At 43.7% G+C, this 18226-nt stretch overlaps 2 protein-coding genes across 9 annotated transcripts in view; one reads left to right on the top strand and one right to left on the bottom strand.

Annotated features, from left to right (window-relative positions):
- Window positions 1–753: 753 nt before the first annotated feature.
- Window positions 754–12796, bottom strand: LOC110493518 (pseudouridylate synthase 7 homolog). 2 transcript variants are annotated; one of them, XM_090204359.1, is made up of 18 exons: window positions 12654–12796; window positions 11732–11857; window positions 9319–9663; window positions 9127–9211; window positions 8906–9013; window positions 8609–8753; window positions 7790–7807; window positions 6622–6733; window positions 6442–6519; window positions 6237–6365; window positions 5938–6063; window positions 5726–5787; window positions 5423–5583; window positions 4648–4774; window positions 2684–2785; window positions 1940–2069; window positions 1613–1704; window positions 754–1473 (listed from the first exon to the last, which is right to left on the bottom strand). In XM_090204359.1, the coding sequence occupies exons 1-18, from the start codon at window positions 12755–12757 to the stop codon at window positions 1337–1339; spliced, it is 2187 nt and encodes a 728-aa protein (XP_090060485.1). In that variant the 5' UTR covers window positions 12758–12796; the 3' UTR covers window positions 754–1336. The 2 variants fall into 2 exon arrangements, with proteins under 2 accessions (XP_090060485.1, XP_021423522.2); XM_021567847.3 differs by lacking the exon at window positions 7790–7807.
- Window positions 12797–14091: 1295 nt separating this feature from the next.
- The window catches only part of LOC110493507 (SRSF protein kinase 2), a 71746-nt gene continuing 67611 nt past the window's right edge, over window positions 14092–18226 (top strand). For all 7 annotated transcript variants that reach the window (XM_090204317.1, XM_036952751.2, XM_036952729.2 and 4 more), the window contains exons 1-2: window positions 14092–14249; window positions 14472–14538. In XM_090204317.1, coding sequence (XP_090060443.1) covers window positions 14234–14249; window positions 14472–14538 — 83 coding nt within the window. In that variant the 5' untranslated portion in view covers window positions 14092–14233. The remainder of the gene's footprint in view (window positions 14250–14471; window positions 14539–18226) is intronic.

Below are 18226 nucleotides of genomic sequence, written 5' to 3'. Positions count from 1 at the left end.
ACGTCTTCATAAATTCACCCTCCCCCTTGTGGTATGTTTTAGGGTTTGAGAAAAAAATACAATTGATGGTCACTCATAAGACACCAGTCCTGTTAGAAAATAACGTGTCAATGTGACTGTACCATATCACCTAACACGAATTCCAATATGATGAAATCTGAAGTGCTTTCTTGACCAGATTCTATTTCAGAGCACTACATAAGAGAAAAATCATGTAATGAGATCCTCCTCAGTATCCCAGGGTGACTGGCTGGTGACAGGATCCAGTCAAACAAATTAGATTGGAGCCAGGCGATGAATTCAGTGACTACAGCCAGCTGGCATCAGCCACCCTGCCAGATGGTCAGCTCCACAGCACCTACCATGACCAGCAGCAATGGGGCACTGTGTTTCAGTGGCCACTGGAGGCCAAAACAGAGCACTTGATCGGTCATTTCCAGGATTCATCTCTACTGCCATCAACCAGAAATAGTCCCCACAGCCCCATAAGCATTGAGCTACAACACTGTACTATATAAATGTCAATGTATGTTGAATATAGTAATCGTTTTGATCAAGCAACACTGGTTTTATGACAGTAAATGCTCCAGAAAAGCCACCCATTATTTTGACAATGGAATTGTAGGGTTGATGTTCTTGGGCTGAATAGTTACCATAGGCAACTTTACAAGTTCAAGATAATACCGAGTGTGGCACAGGTTAGAGCAGAATGATACATCTGATCCAAGACCATGAATAACGGCACAAAAAGCATTTACACTCGGCATTTTAATTCTCTCTCTGTAAGAGAGCTGGTTTCCAAAAAAACAAAAACATTTTACAGTTAAAAAAGCAAACAGTAATTCTGTACAACCAGGGTCAGGTCATTGTAGTACCCTGGGAAGTAGCAGGGGTGTCACAGAGCAACACCATGGGTTACATAAACCGTTCTACACAGCCCCTTTAAAGTGCTTCTGTAGCACGTCAGCGGTTTCCAAAACATATCTCTGAATTTCTCCAGTGCTGCAAAGCTTTAAAAGACAGTAAAAACTTCCTGATAAAAAAATGAAGAAACTAAGAAAATGATCAGAGTAGTAACAATATAATATCAGAGTTGTTACTCTTGGTAGCGTGGGATGAGGTAAGATTTCCCATCACCCTGACTGACACAACATGAGAGGAATGACCTTTGGCTTGGCAAAGTATCAAAACACTCCCACACACACACATACATACAATATAGACTGTTAGTCTCACATACAGTGAGTAGACACCCACTAAAGGACAGACTGCTCGGCAGCCTGGAAAAGCAGCCCAGTGGGCCTGTATGAAGCTCAGTGGGCCCAGTTCGGTTGTATTAGTTGAGCCAGGTGGTGTTGAGCTGAGTCTGGTTCTTGATGCTGGTGTCCATCTTGAGCACCTCTCTGATGGCCATGGTGGCGTAGGTAGAGGGAGGCAGGGAGAACTCCATCCTCAGAGCCCTGTACTTCCCCTCTGGTGGGTGGAGGAGAGAAAGAGTTAGGAGAAACACACTACCAAGAGCCTTTTTCAATTTAATGGAGTAGATACAAGGTGAGTGGAAAAGTACCACATATTGATTAAATCACAGCAACAGGATGAAACTAGAACATACCTTTGTTGAAGACTGGGGGAGGTTGGTCCTCTAGTTTCTCCACATCAGTGTGGACCAGGGAGACACGAGGGTCCTCATAGTTAATCACCTCCCTATAGAAGGAGAGATGATACAAGAAACAACTCAGGAATGTAGAGGAGGAAATATTATACAAGGCAATCACATTATCATGCGCAAGGGAAAAAGGAAGCAATCCTCAGCTCCTTTTTATGCATTTAGAATGTGTAACAAAAACTTCAACACTATTCCTTTGCTTTTTCCTATAGTTAGCCAAGACTGAAAGTAGTTGTATTAATTGATACTAAGGGGATAGCGAGTGTTACAGACCAGCTGACGTCACTGGGTTTGATGAGGATGCGTCGGTAGGCCCCGGCCAGAGAGTAGTCCCTCACCCTGTGTCGCATGTTGTCAATGTCCAGGTTATCTGCACTCAGCATCTCCCTGTAGCCCTTACCCACTGTTACAGAACAGGAGGAAAAGACACAATCACATCTGAAACACACACTCCAACCACATATCTGAATAGAATAGAACAGTAAAACAGAATAGAATACTCCAGAGATCTTTTTTTACATTTTATTTAACTAGGCAAGTCAGTTAAGAACAAATTATTGTTTACCATGACGGCCTACCAGGCCAAACCCTAACGACGCTGGGCCAATTGTGCACCGCCCTACAGGACCCCCAATCACAGCCCGTTGTGATACAGCCTGGAATCGAACCAGGGTCTGTAGTGACACCTCTAGCACTGAGATGCAATACACCGCTGCGCCACTCAGGAGATATCATTTTTCAGGGATTGAAATTCTTCTTCACCTCTGCTTATAACATCCCAGACAACAGGAGAATACTTTGCCCTGACATGAAACTAGTTCATGTCAGGGCAAACAAGCCAAATGAAACTAGTTCATGTCAGGGCAAACAAGCCAAATGAAACTAGTTCAAACTGGACAAACCGTTCAGTAAGGTAAAGGTAAAAAAATCAATTAAGGAGATTGTTTCCGATTATGGGGGAGGGGAGAGCTTAAGGGAGGAAGAGAGACATGGTGGGAGGATGCAGGGCTCTCTTACCGTGGTGAGTGGGGTAGATGACGTCAAACCCTGGTAGGGGCATCACCACGTCTTGGATAGAGTGGGTCTCGGCCTCTGCTGCGGACAGCACGAATGCAGTGCCTGGAGATAAGAGGGTGAATAGCAGTGGTAGAAAAAGTACCCAATTGTCATACTTGAGTAAAAGTAAAGATACCTTAATAGAAAATAACTCAAGTAAAAGTGAGTCACCCAGGAAAATACTACTTGCGTAATTTTTTTTTTTGCGCTACACGTGCAACACAGCATTCCTAACCTAGCCCACAATGTCTGCTGTGTGGATCGAGCAGTCAACAAGTCGAGCAGTCATTTGAAAGAGTAAGACAATTTCAGCGACACAACTCAAAGGCGAAATCCATTAACGCCAAGATAATGGATTCATTGCCCTTGACAATCAACCGTTCTCTGTCGTGGGTGATGTTGGATTTCGCCAACTGGTTGAGCACCGGTACACACTACCAAGTGTGCTATTTTTCAGATGTTGCCCTACCGGAGTTACATAGTAATAGCATCACTGCTATTAGCTTCATGATATACAAACTATGTCTTTGCATGTCAAAAAATATACAGTAGCACTGTCAAAGTTGTACAAAAAAGTAGGCAAATAAGCAAACACCGGACACGAACGATGTGTTCACAATACCGCGTTAGTAATAAGGCAGAATTTGTTCGACCGCAACTTCTGGAGTAGCTAGCTTTAGCTTGGTAGCACCAATACAATCAGCCTGAAAACAATGACCAGTAGAAACTGCAGTAATTTTCATTATTCTTAGCAATGATTTAGGAATCCTTGTGAGTAAGTACTAGCAAGGTTGCCACTTGTTGTTCGCCTATTGAAATTGAACTTCAGTTCATGAAAATAGATAGCTAGCCAGCTACTTAACCCTGTTGCCCAAAGCTAACGTTATAAGCAGCCAGCTAACTTCACCTGGCCAGTGAGGCTCGACCTCACAGGGTTGTGTTGTGAAGCTATAAGGATTAGGCACAAGTGGAATTTGCGGTTTGCCTTCAAAATAAAAGTATGTCATTGACAGTGACGCAAATTATTACAATTATGTCATACTTTTATTTTGAAGGCTAACCTCAAAGTCCACTATTGTTGCTAATGCTTATTGTGGCTAGCTTCACATAGATGGGTCCGACCACCATTAATCAAATAAGTGTTTTTTAAATTAGGGTTATTTTAGATGATGACACCTAGCTAGCTAACTATAGCTACTGAAACAGATTGTCATTTTGCTGTTTTTGAAGAAGAACATTGTTTGCATCCATGAGTTTGCTAGCTTTTTTATGACCAGCACTGTAGATGCGCGAGACAACTTCACCAGCATCATAGCATACGTATCGATGAATCGTTGTGACATAAGAAATACGAGTGATGGTGTAATCAATGTGTAACAGCTACGTAAAAGATTTATGAACGCGTTTCAGTATTGTGTGACGTGCAGTCTTATTCAGGTCCTGATTGGTCAACAAGGTTATTTGACACGTCAAATAGTGTAGTGTTATCTTTGACACGCAACGGCATTCCACAGAAATCCTGGTTGAGAATGAAACGACTGAACAAATGAACAACGAAACAGTGAAGTAAAAGTTGTCCAAAATATAAATAGTAAAGTAAAGTACAGATACCGCAAAAAAACAACTTAAGTAGTATTTTAAAGTATTTTTACTAAAGACCTTTACACCACTGGGAATAGGATGATGTCTACATCACTTGGTTTGAGACCCTACATAGAATGAGCACTTTAACTCAGCCCAGCTCAGCGGGTGGTCTGAACCCCTTTGTTAGACATGAAGTATTACACTTTAGAGCCATCTGTGAGACAGGCACTCTGGGCCGTGTGCTCCATTACTTCTCTACAGAACATTTAATCAAGAATTCCAAACCACAAGCGCTGGTGAATCAGAGATACACCCACAAAACATAAACAGATAGGACCCACCTCCCCTGAGCACGAGGTCTCCCTCCACAGCCTTCAGTCCGAAGGCCTCAATGCGTCTGCTGACCATGGTGTTCCACATAAAGCTCTGGTAGCTGTGGATGTACATCAGCCGGTTGTTACGAGGGATCTAGAAGACAAGAGGAGGGCCAACACAGGGAGTTGCCTCAGCTATAATAAACCAGATGAAAACATACTTTAAAAAAAGGTGCACCAAGCAGAAACTCCTCCGCCATTTCCTGGTTGCTACAATTTGAATAGTTTGCATAATTTCAGTTTGTGACAAAACAAGCAAGTATAGCGTAGAGAATCATTGTACCATCTAAACCACTGTGAAATATATTTTCCATGACCAAAAATATAGCATTTTCAACTGGTGGGCAAAACAGAAGGTAAAAGACGCACAAACGAAACATAATAGGAAGCATAAAAATAGCGCACATAGAACACATCTACCGCTTCTTTGACTTGCTTCCAATGAGAATGGCAGATCTATAATGCACATTTCTATGTAAATTTGGTCAGGCCGCTCATAAAGTGACATATAACAGCTTTAATAAGTCAAACAAATCAACAGCGGACCTGTGTGGCTACATTTGTTTCTCACCTTTAACAACGTAGTCCATTGGAACAACTTGAGGATAAATAAAAGGTACGTGATGTGATGTCTGATATTGCCATTTGGCAAGTGTGCGCGAGTACACCCACTGCTTCCTGACCAGATATAAAATGTGTGTCTGCCAGTTAGTTTGTACCAGTAAAAGCGGACTCAGCTCACCATGGCGAAGGCAGTGATGATGTTCTTCTTGCCATACATGGAGAGACCTCGGAGCAGCTGTCCCTCCACACAGCGTTTAACAGGCAGCTTCTTTAGAGCTGCTTCTGGGTCCTGGGACTGGGCCCACTCCTCACGGCACTTCACCAGATAACCTTTCTCCGCTTGGCAGAGAGAGCGAGAGCAGTAAATCAATACATCATATTCTATTAAAACATCCTTTTTACATCTGCAGTTGTCACAAAGGCCACGCTGTGGCAGAAACCGTTCGATATAACGACAAATGAAAGCCAGTAGATGTTTTACCTCCAGGGCGAGGCTTCAGGATCAGATCTATCACTTCCTTCCAGTTGTCTTGCAAGATGGCCCTGGTCCAAACAGAGGGACAACAACAACAGTCAATCATCCATCCCCTGCCAACCCTGTACACCCATGGGCCGGTTACCCTATGCACCAAGGGGGTCATGTTTTTACCTGCCGACCCCATACCCAAATGTGTGAGAGTCCCGTGTCCTTACTTGCCAACTTGGTGTGTGGGCACGGCGGTGGTGCCAAAGCGCTGCATGCCGTAGTAGTTGATGAAGCCCGTCTCTCTAAGGGAGGACATGGCCTGCTGGACCTGCTCCTCTGTCCCTGTGATGTTCCTGTGTGGGAGGTAACCAGCCGGGAACAAATAGCAACGTGTAGATCAGATTAAAAGTTGCTGCGCTATTTTAATTGTTCAATGAATCAAATCAGGATTGGAGAGTAGTTTTGAGTTACAAAGTTCAAGCAAAGAGATTACACACATCGACATGTGCAGCTAGTATCCACTGACCTGATGACCACAGTGAAGTGATTGCCCTGTAGTTCTCCCAGCTTCAAAGGGTGTTTCTTGTAGCAGAAGTTTCCCAGTTTAAAGTTATTGAGGCACTTGTTGAGGTGAGACAGTCTTTCTGCTGTGATCCTGAAGGGACAGAGAACATAGGTTAAGTAAGTACATAATTACAAGTATTTGCTGATAGTGGCAAGCCACCACTCACTTGAGAACTGCAATCTCCTGCACAGTGATGGCTCTCTTGTCCTTGGTCCCCATGTAGGAGAAGACATTGGGCCTCATCCTGGGAAATAACAGACACAAAGTCAGGAGTTATACAGTTTAGTAGAAGTTTTGCTTACATATTGTGGGGAAAATGCTATGAGAAACTGTGTGTGTTTTCTACCTGAGGAACTTGGAGAGCACGTTGATGGCCTCCATGGTGTCTCTGTTCTCCTTGTAGAGGACGAAGTGGCAGAAGGCCCCGCGGCTCTTAGGCCAGGAGTGTTTCCTGGGGGCTGGCCAGGGAGACAGGAGGACAGGAGTGAGTTGTGGAGATAAAGGCAGAATATCAGACAGACCGCATCTGTCAGAGAATACACCCGCATCAGTAGGCAGGGCTTTGGTATGCTTTTCAAATGACTATCTTCCTCCTTTATCCTTTTGTGCGGAGGCAGCTCTGTTAAGGAGCCCAACACAGACAGCAGCAACCACTTATTTAACAACTGTTTTATGCCACTAGCATCCTGCATATATGTCCCAAGACGGACGCCTCAGTAATTTAAATGCTGCCCTCAAACACTCATTCCCCATTGCTCTAAACTAACCAACTGGGGTTCTTCTTCCTTAGCCTACACCCTGAAATTGGTAATGACTATTTACCATAGGCTGAAAACAGTAGCCATATTGAACAAGCAGGATAATCAGAGTGGTTTTATTATTTATTATGTGCAGCGTTTTTTCTGGATCATAACGGGGCTTAGGTGGTGGGCGTGGCTAAAGGTGACCCAATATTTTAGAGCCCCTCCCTGTTGGTCAGTGACAAAATTGAGCTGTTTTGAAGCTAGTTTCCTGCAATTCTACACACCTTGCCATTGCTTGTGCTATCCAAGTGACTCAAACATAAAATCAATGAGGGCCACACATCATGACAAAAATTCATTTGGGGAATTCTAGGTTCTCCCTGACTGTCAAGCTTTTACTTTGGTGATATATATTTTTTGAGAATGAACTGTCCATTATCTTTTCAACATACTTTATATCTGTACACTTTTAAATTCTGTTTGGACATAGGCGGCCCAACAACAAAAACACTTAAGCGGCCCGCCCAATTCTTTTCTATGTAGAAAAAAAACTGTTGTCTATTTCTAACTACCAACATTTCAGAAAAAAAAAATACCAGACAACACGCGTTCAAACACACAAGTCGGTTTGGTCAAATCCAGCAATTCCCAAAAGAGCGATGACGTCATGCCAGACAATGAGCTGCCATTTAAATCAGTTGAGGTTAATCCAACATTTGTTACGGACTGGGGTCTCCTGAAACCTGAGCAGAGTGGACGAGAAAGTCTTACCTGCAGCTTCTTTGACCTCTGTCCACCCAGAGAAGAGCAAAAGGAATAGGATATAAACGATAAAAGAATGTTACTAAAAGACGGTCGTGGACCGCTAGACAGACAGACCGGCAGGGGTGGCGAGGTCAGCATGCAGGGTTGGAATGCCGTTGTGTCTAAACCGTTCTGTGCAGCACGAGTGTTCCGTGGGCATGACAGAGTAGCCATTATTTGATGACTACCATGTTGTGCTCTTTTTGAATAGGCCACTACATTTACAGGAAATGATTCATGTGAAAAACGGCGACGTCTTAAATGATCTTAACAAGCCTAGGGACTTGATTCAGAGGCAAAATATGCCAGTCCACGTCGAGAGAGAGACTGCTGATTTGTTGGGGAGACTTCTAACGTCTAAAAGTTCACAGAAACCTGGATAGAAATCAAGATCCATGTGATCTCTCTCAGTCCATGGGACTGGTCGGGATCTTTAGTCTGGATCTTTAGTCAGCATCATCATGCAGGTGTGTTGACCTCACACATGCACCTGTTCATTCATGCACCCTACATATAATCCCATAGCCAACCCAGTAGCTACTCAGCTTAGAGAGAACCCCATGCAATCAGAGACATGAGGCCGAGCTGAACAAGGGCATGCAGCACCACCCTTTTCCAAACATTCAATCATAACTTTCCCCATTCTGAAATGTAAACTCTTTGTTGAAGTAAGAGAACGTGAAAGCGACTTGATTCGGTTCTATGATCGATGTTACAGAGATTTCACCCAGCAACAGGAAATAAACCAGAGAGACAACCCAGAAAATCTCCAATTCTCTCCTGTACCTGCGAGGGCTTTCTGTCCAGCTGCGTGGTAGGCCACGATGAACTTCTTTCCCTCCCGCTCCTCTGTCTTGGTCTCCAGTCCAGGGTACAGGGTCTTCACAGCCTTGTGGACCAGGGTCCGCTTCTCTTTTGTGTCATCAGCTACCTGTGTGCGTGTATTAAAAACTTAATTGATCTCTAAAGTTTGCCTTTTTAGGACCGTGGTCAAATGTAAACTTAACATCTTAACTAGAATGATACAATGTGCAATGAAAAGAAACGTTCAGTGTGCTTGGTGGAAACGGTGCATGCACTCACCTCTATAGAGACATTACCCTCTTTGTTCTTGAAGAGTTGTAGCTGCTCCAGCTGCTGATTCTGCTCCTCTGTGAAAACCTGGGACTCTGGCTGCTCTACTGGGGCCTCCTATTGCAAGACAAGTCCAACATCAGAGTTTAACTTCGGCAATGACCTATAGATTATATTTCACTCTAAACTGCAAGACTAAAGAAATGTATACTGATTCATTGTTAGCTCACCTCAGCCTCCTCAGGAACAGAGAGATCATCCAACCGCACAGTCTTGCCTTCTTTGTTGATCTCGTGCACCACAAAGTCAGAGTACCTTAACACAGACAGAGCAAGAGCTGATCTCAGTCATAGCGAAACACACACAGCAACACATACACCATGTTCAGATCGCACTTCAGGAGGGCGGGAGTCAGGACTAACCTCTCCTTGAGAATGCCTGAGAACCCCTGGTGTTCACTGACAAACTTCAGAATCCCCACATCCAACTCTGTGAGGCCATGCTTCATCATCTCTGCAAAGGCCTCTCCTGACCCCAACCCTTCCCCTTCTCCATCCTCGTCCAATGGCTCCGTCTCTTCCCCCTCTGGCTCTTCTCCCTCATCCTGGGACAGCTTGTGAGAGGGCCCTCCGTTCTTCTCCTCCTTCTGGACTCTGGGTCTCTTGGTGCTGTGGTCAACCTCCTCCTCCTCCAAAGCATGGCATGCTCTCTTCTCCCCCCCAGGGGCAGGGACCAGCATGGGCTCTGCATCGGCCATAGGGATCAAGCTGAGGGGCAAGAGAAGGCATCGTATTCACTCAGCATGTCATTGTTAACATCCACACCACTACTACAAACACCTACTCTTATAGAATTAATGGAGAAGCTCACTTTATTTGAACCAAATCTGTATTTTGGACATCAATGGCATGTTATAGAAGTGCCCAGACACATTCTTTGCGATCTCACTTATTTTGGAGAAACTAGCCCCACCAGCGAGATACTTCCTCAGGCTCGTTCAGCAGTTGCAGCGGCACAGATAAAACATGAACAAATGGCTCCGAAAAGACCCAAATATGTCCTTTTAGAAACGGTAACACTCACTATAGTGACGCAGGTCTTTAGATGTACACATGAAATGGTGTCATTCAAGAAATGTATCCTCAACGTTAAATTCCATTTTGTGCGACTCGAGCGACACTTCTGTGTAGTCCAAGATCCTGTTCCGTGTGCGCATGCGCGGGCAACACTGAGAAGCAGCACAGCTGGATAGGTGAACCTGCTTGAGTCGCACAAAACGGTATATAAAGTTGCGGATACATTTTGGAATGGTGTTGTCACGATACTAGAAATTTGACTTCGATACCAGGTTTAGTATGGCAATACTCTATATCATCCAGATACTCTATATCAAAACAATAACACTACTGCTCTGTTCAATCGTTGGGCATATTTTGAGTTCAATATCACCCCACTAAAAAAAGAAATAATAATAATTTAAAGAAAAACGATCATACAATCAATTTGACTTTGTTTTTACAAATCTAACTGCATAACAATGTAATGGTAATATTTTTTTGAATGGTAAATCTCTATTGATAAACTGGATAAATCAAGATGTAGCCTCGGGCTAGCCACAATACAGGTAAATGCATATTCAATAGAAGTGTGCATGCATTGAGTTATTGAGTTTAATCAATTGGGGAGGGGGCAAAATGCGACACCAATCAGGCCCCCCCGAGGACTGGAGTTGCCCATCCCTGCAATAGATCATCTTTGGGAGAGATGAGAGAGAGACCGAATAAGTTCATTAATTAAGTTTTGGATGACAATCAGCTTTGAAATCAGCATATTTTGCATGATGGTTTGCATATTATCACAAACAAAGTAGTAGGTTAGTGAATTAATGTCAGCTTTAGCTGTCAGCTAGCAAGGAAAGGTAGCCTATAATAGCTGGAATCTACCTGTATCTTGCATTGTGAAGTGTTCTAGCCTGTGTGAACATTGTTTTGCGAACAGTAAATAACAGTTGCAACATTTCTACATAACGTGCCGCATTATTCAAGTGTGTTACTTGTGAGCAGCATGAATAGGGAGCTAACATGATGCAGCCCATAATCCCAGTGGAGGCTAGCAGTGAGTAAGTGGAGCAGGCAGGGGGAGCGCTATAATAAGGGGTCGGGTGCACTGATAGTCAGGCGCTCGATCCATGAGACACATTTGACAGAAGTACCGAAAGTAACAAAAATTCTAGTACCGAACCGTATTTCATGTTCTAGTATCCAAAAGGTACCAAAGTTACAGTATACTGTGCAACACTAGTTAGGAATAACAATTTAATATGTACAACATCTAAAGACCTTCATCACTATACTGTACATCACTATATGGGCAGCAGGTAGCCTAGTGATTAGAGCATTGGGCCAGTAACCAAAAGGTCACTAGATCGAATCCCTGAGCTGACAAGGTAAAAATCTGTCGTTCTGCCCCTGAACAAGGCAGTTAACCCACTGTTCCTAGGCCGTCATTGTAAATAAGAAATTGTTCTCAACTGACTTGCCTAGTTAAATAAAGGTTAAATAAAAAATAAAATAAATAAATACTGAAAGCATTGCTGTTTCTAAAAGGGTGTATTTGGAGCCTTGGTCCACGTTATCTGTGCCCCTGCTGCTGAACGAGCATGCGGAAGTATACAGCTGGTAGTGTACATTTCTCAAAAACAATTGAGATTGCAAAAAAAAGTATCAGGGGACTTCTATAACATGCCATTTACATCCAAAATACAGATTTGGTTCAAATAAAGTGAAAACTTCTCTTTTAATATAATGGGAGAGTTGTGCTGAACACTTGACTTACAGATTGCTGATAGGGACCTTAAAGAAAAAGCTGTGTATCTGGCAGACACCTGGTGCTCGGATGTCAGGAGTTCGTAGATGGGGTGTATGGTACCTCAAAGCAACCCAAAGAGAATTCCTGATGGACCTATGGATGTAAACAAGGCATTTTTTTAATATATATTTTTTTTACAAAGCATGTCACTTCAACCAAATATTATGTGAACACTAGCCTCTAGCAAGGTACTGGATTGGCCATTTAACACCTCCCCTTTCCGAGTTTGGGAAACCCTGCCTTCCATGTTTTTCAACTGGTCGTTCAGAACAGCACCGGTTCCGTTGAATTGAACGCTCTAATGCGTTTTTTTCGCACTGGACGCAGCCCAGTTGTAGGTGATTCACTAATTAATCAGTAACGCAAAAACACACGGGCCCTTTTCTTGCGCACCGGCCCTCATATCATGCACCCTCCAGACCACCGTAACGTAAATAATTGCATAGTGCACTATTTATCTAGTAGTATGATGATAGCCTGATTGGCAGGATGATTATGTAACTAACTACTGTAGCGTCATTGTAAACACATGATCAATTATTCTGTTTAGTTATAGTGAATGCATCTTCCTTTCTGAAACGGTGTAGCAACAACGTTTCACACTGTGGCTATGCTATTACATTGTTGGTACCCAGTTCCATTCAACTGGCAGATGGTTTGGAAACCTGTTTAATTTCATAGATGCATGCCTCTGTTGTGATGTTATCTTCAACTGACTAATTAGCTACTAGCTAGCTAGCTAGCCCGCTAACGATAGCTCATGTCAAGTAGAAACATGACTAGTCAAATGCGCACACAAATGCTTAGCCAGGGCAAAGCTATGCATAGTTACATGAATGCAATGTGGAAATACTGACATGAATTGTTTCTATTGCAAAATCGGATTTACCTGCTCGTACAGGGGTTTAGTAGAGAGCGCACAATAAAGTACGCCAGGTTTCCTACCCACGTGTATTTGACTCCGGAAATAGTCACTCCTTGAAACCCGCCCATATCAAACACTCATTGCCTCAAGGGCCTGTCAATCACAAAGCTCCAGGCTATTAGGGTTACTTTGGCCACACACCACGGTGTTACAATGTAGAAATATATTTGATATATGATTTAGCAGCTTCCTCTTAGTGTTCAATGACGATACATCCTCCCTCATACATTATAATTTGAATAGCCTAGTATTAATCTAGGCCTCTAATAAGAACATGTAGGTTAACCAATCCCAGATAGGTCTATTCTCATTCAACATTTATTTGAGAAATAGGCCTATTTGTAGGAAAATTTAGGGATAGGGATGCTTGTGATCCAGGGTGAGATAATAACGGATTATGTTTGCCATATGACTCACCATGGCTACGGATTATGGGGTGCCACAACAGATTAATTTCCAAACCCATTCACCTAACCAGCTAGGCCTATCTGACCATGTCTGGGTCCCTCCAGTAGCCTAGCCTTAACAGTTCTCCAAATTGGTAAGATCCTTTAAGATGGCAACTCTGACAGAAAAGTAAACCAACGTGTCAATAAATGTTTTTATTTATTTATTTATTGCACCTTTATTTAACCAGGTAGGCAAGTTGAGAACAAGTTCTCATTTACAATTGCGACCTGGCCAAGATAAAGCAAAGCAGTTCGACATATACAACGACATAGAGTTACACATGGAGTAAAACAAACATACAGTCAATAAAACAGTATAAACAAGTCTATATACGATGTGAGCAAATGAGGTGAGATAAGGGAGGTAGAGGCAAAAAAAGGCCATGGTGGCAAAGTAAATACAATATAGCAAGTAAAACACTGGAATGGTAGATTTGCAGTGGAAGAATGTGCAAAGTAGAAATAAAAATAATGGGGTGCAAAGGAGCAAAATAAATAAAATAAATACAGTAGGGAAAGAGGTAGTTGTTTGGCCTAAATTATAGGTGGGCTATGTACAGGTGCAGTAATCTGTGAGCTGCTCTGACAGTTGGTGCTGAAAGCTAGTGAGGGAGATAAGGGTTTCCAGTTTCAGAGATTTTTGTAGTTCGTCTTGCAAAAATATAAAAAAAAAATGTCTTGCAAAAATATAAAATATGGTGGATAATTTAGCTGGAGTCTTTTCCTTGCTCATAATATGACCCAGTTAGCCTATAGGCCTAATAACTAATAATGCTTTGGGGTGGTGATAAATATGGAGGCAAGCAGAGGGAATCCTTTCAAGTTCATGACATCAGAGACAATACATTGGGATAGTCTAATAATGTAGACGGGAGTCAGTCTTTCTGGTTTTAGTTCTTTGGGGGCTCCTTTTTGCACTCACCTCACCTGCCAGTTGTGCGCGGCCATGTAGCATAGAGCTCCAGTGCCTGAGCGCGCCTCCTCCTCCTAACGACAGAGGGAGTGCGCGTTCTCTGGAGGGAAGGCTGGATAGCGAGAGATCCCGGCTGCTGGCGCTGAGCTGCCGCTGCTGCTGAGGGGAAGGAGGAAAACATCATGAGCTCCAGGAAAGGTATGGAAATCTATTTTATTCTTCAAATATTCTGCATCCTGGACAGCATATGTAGGTTTTGGTTAGAAGTGGTGAAATTACGGTTTTCAACCTTTTAGGTTTACGATGCTTGGACCGGCCAGTTATAGCTCGAGACTGATGTGTTGTTCTTTCTCCCTGTCCCCCACTCTCACTCTCTCTCCGTGCTCGGACCTCGGTCCCACCTCTGCATAAATCTATTAGTGATGGCCATCCAGGCCCGAAAGAGAAGGCCGAAGGGGAAAAAAGACAAGGCAGCCCACGGAAAGAGGTAAGCAGGGCGGCGGTCGGGAAGAGGAGTGTACTTGGAGTGTTGGTTGTGCAGTGCTGTGCTGTGCTCATTTGTTGTGTTTTGTTTCAGTGATAGCGGTTATAAGGCTTCCCATACAACGTCAGCCAGCCGGCTGTCACTATTGACAGTGTCTGGCTGAGTGGCTGGTGTGAAGGCGACATATGGGGGAGAGTCTGTTTTTGCGCACCTATGGCACAATGTACACACGCAGGCATACTGCGATGGTGCTGGCGGGAACTGGAACTCTGCCTTGCCTCTGCGGCTCGGGTCCGTCTCTTCTGGGCGGTCCAACTGTGTTGGAAGTTGTCATTGGCAACGTCTCTTGGGCCGGTGTGTGTGGTTACGTCGATTAATATCATATATCGTACCCGGAGTGGAGTGGAGTCTTGCCCATATAGGATATGAATTGCATGCTGAAGTTGTAGATCGCAATAAATGACCAATGACTCTCTCTGTCTGTGTACTTGTTAAACGCTGAAGGCGTCTTGGTATCGGCTGCATCATTTGGGGCTGAGAGCCTTGACTTGGTTGGAGATTGCAAATAAGATCTGACAGGTGTGACAGGCTTCCTTGGTCTCATTGCAGTAATGGGAGAGACGAATAAGCACCCGGAATGAATAGCGTCATCTGCTTATAGGCGCCATTTGTGAATCGCACTGGGTCTGTGGCTGCTATATGATGTAACAGTGCCTATACGGAGTGTGTATAGAGGGACTTATACTAGAGTGAATGAGATCTCTGTGAATTTTGGGTGTGTGAGTGCTGTATTTTGCATGGCGCATGAGCCGGTTATGACGGAGTGCAGTGTTGGTGTGCGCGCCGCGGCGCAGTGGCTCTGTAAAGTGCATGCGAATTGGTCTGGAGAGAGAGGAGCCGACTTCATGGCATGCTGCTATTGGACCGACGTCACCGGTGTAGTCACTGCATTAGTTAGGTGATACCATACCAAGGTTCTGCCCACACACGCGCAGCTATGGAAGGTGCTGGAATGGTCTATCTGTTGCTTCAGGATACGTTCACCAAATTATACCACATCACTCACAAACGTGTCAAATATACATTTATTTAAGCTGCGTTTTTTTTTTTGCCATTAATTGAACGATGTTGGAAATGTCTCTTATTATCATGCAGCTAATAATGGATCTATTACAATGTATTAATTTCAGTTGATTAAAATGGGGGATATTGACATCATGTGACTTGAAATTGCTTTGAAGGAGAAATTGACAAATGCAACTGTAACATCCTCTATCTTTCTGGTCTGTACCACCGTGCCCACAGCCCACGTGTGTGTGTGCTGTTTTGTGTATGGTTAGGCCATTCAGGAGAAGTAAGTCTACCTGTCTATTGCTACAGACAGGAGGCTCATCTCGACCTACAGTAGATTAAATTAAGTTAACTTTTTTCTATTTCGGCACGTCCAACTTTTCATCCAACTTTTGCTTCTTTTATGGTGTACAGTCAGTCAGTAATGTGGGCCTCCCGAGTAGCGCAGTGGTCTAAGGCACTGCATCGCAGGGCAAGCTATGCCACTAGAGATTCTGAGTTCGAGTCCAGGCTCTGTCGCAGCCGGCCCCTGACTGGGGGGGCAGCGCACAATTGGCCCAGCGTCGTCCAGGTTAGGGGAGGGTTTGACCGGCAGGGATGTCCTTGTCCCATCGCTCACAACCGACTCCTGTGGCGGGCCGGGCGTAGTGCGCGCTGACACGGTTGCCAGGTCCACAGTGTTTCCTCTGACACGTTGGTGCAGCTGGCGGGTTAAGTGGGCATTGTGTCAAGAAGCAGTGCGGCTTGGTTAGGTCGTGTTTCGAGAGGACACACGGCTCTCGACCTTCGCCTCTCACGAGTCCATACGGGAGTTGTAGCGATGAGACAAGACTGTATTGGATTGGATATCGCGAAATTGGGGTGAAAAAAGGGTAAAAGTAGCAATAAAAAAACGTAGTAATGTGATCCTATCACTCTTTCACCAGCTCACGCATAAGAACACAGACTTATCTGTCTGTCTGGGGACTGAGCCTTCCTCCTCCCTCATGTGGTACCCCTCCTGCAGGCTCATCCTGACATTACCCTCCAGCATGGCAATGCCATAACCCATACTGCTCGTTCTGTATGTGATTTCCTGCAAGACAGGGAGTCAGTGTTCCGCCACGGCCAGCGAAGAGCCTGGATCTCAATCCCGTTGAGCACGTCTGGGACCTGTTGGATCGGATGAGGGCTAGGGCCATTCCCCCCAGAAATGTCCGGGAACCAGGTGCCTTGGTGGAAGAGTGGGCAATTCTGGTGCAGTCCATGAGGAGGAGATGCACTTCAGTACTTAATGCAGCTGGTGGCCACACCAGATACTGACTGTTACTTCTGATTTTGACCCAGGGACACATTCCATTTCTGTTAGTCACATGTCTGTGGAACTTGTTCAGTTTATGTCTCAGTTGTTGAATCTTGTTATGTTCATACAAACATGTTAAGTTTGCTGAAAAAGAAACGCAGTTGACAGTGAGAGGACGTTTCTTTTTTCCCTGAGTTTCTGTTTGCAGTTTGTGTTTTTACATAATTTTACTTAAATACATAATCAGGTAGATTTGTAGGTAAACACGTTGAAATGAATGATGGCTAAACCTCTGACCGTCCTAGAGTTATTGTTCTAGATTACTCAGTCATCTCAATTCAGAGTTTATTAATTCAAACACACAGCTCACAAACTCAATATATTTTAAAATAACTAAAACCAACTCAAAATTGTGTAGTAATGATAATGGACCTACATTCAAACAGTTTCTGGACTGTGTCCAGTTCACTAATAATCACCTAACTGAAAGCTAGACAGTCAGGGAGCATAAAATTCCAAAAACTAGGACTATTTTTTGGCACATTTTGTCAGCAAGGATATTTAACATAATGTCAACCTTGTTGAAGACCGAATGCGGCCCCGGGGAAAAATTAGTTTGGCAACCCTGCACTAGAGTTTCAATAACATTATCATAACTCTGTATGTGCCACTGCTCCCATCTTCAATCAACTGGCGAAAGGCGAGACAACAATCAGTGCAGTTTACAATTCAATGTGTCACAACATCATTCAGACTGCATTGGCTTATACAGGGATCTGTATTACAGCAATACACAGAGAGCAGATTTATACCACCCTCACTGTTAGCACTGAAGCTGGAGTTTCTGTAGGAGTTATGATATCACTAACAACGCCCAGTGTGTGTCGTTGTTAGTATAATTTAATTATGCCAATGTGCTTTCATCAATTGAAAGCCCTTAATCTATTTTATGAGAATTTGTAAGATTTCTTGTTTGCATAAAATAGACGCAGACCAGTCTTTAAATAATAGGTAATATAATTTATTCTCGGAGCGCGCTCCCACTTAAACACATGCATCAGTTTATATACAGATCATGACGTCATTTCACTGCTTTAACCGAATCCCCTCCTCTCGACCGGGACAAAGTAAGGTGAAAAGTTAATTCTAACTTACTACCACACTCCCAAATAACTTTTGACCCCTCAACATTATCGATCACCACTGAACTGACAGTTTTATTAGACAGAAAACCTAGGAGCGCACTCACTGCCTTATCTAAAAACCCCAGAGCTAAGTTTCAGTTGGGTCAACCATAGGCTAACGACCTTATGTTTTTACTCAGTCCCCAACCCATTT

Source organism: Oncorhynchus mykiss, chromosome 2 (genome assembly GCF_057628025.1).
Source record: "Oncorhynchus mykiss isolate SJ-2025 chromosome 2, ASM5762802v1, whole genome shotgun sequence".
In the NCBI taxonomy this organism is placed as follows: Eukaryota; Metazoa; Chordata; class Actinopteri; order Salmoniformes; family Salmonidae; genus Oncorhynchus; species Oncorhynchus mykiss.
The sequence above is the reverse complement of the archived record's forward strand: the minus strand, read 5'-3'. Positions and strand labels throughout refer to the sequence as shown.

What these genes read in the sequence shown, in the direction of transcription:
- LOC110493518 (XM_090204359.1), bottom strand. Translation starts at nt 12,757, where the DNA reads ATGGGCGGGTTTCAAGGAGTGACTATTTCCGGAGTCAAATACACGTGG. An exon ending in CTAAACCCCTGTACGAGCAG is followed by an intron (nt 11,858 to 12,653) that starts GTAAATCCGATT and finishes TTACATCCATAG; the next exon opens with GTCCATCAGGAATTCTCTTT. An exon ending in TCCCCCAGTCTTCAACAAAG is followed by an intron (nt 1,474 to 1,612) that starts GTATGTTCTAGT and finishes TCCACCCACCAG; the next exon opens with AGGGGAAGTACAGGGCTCTG.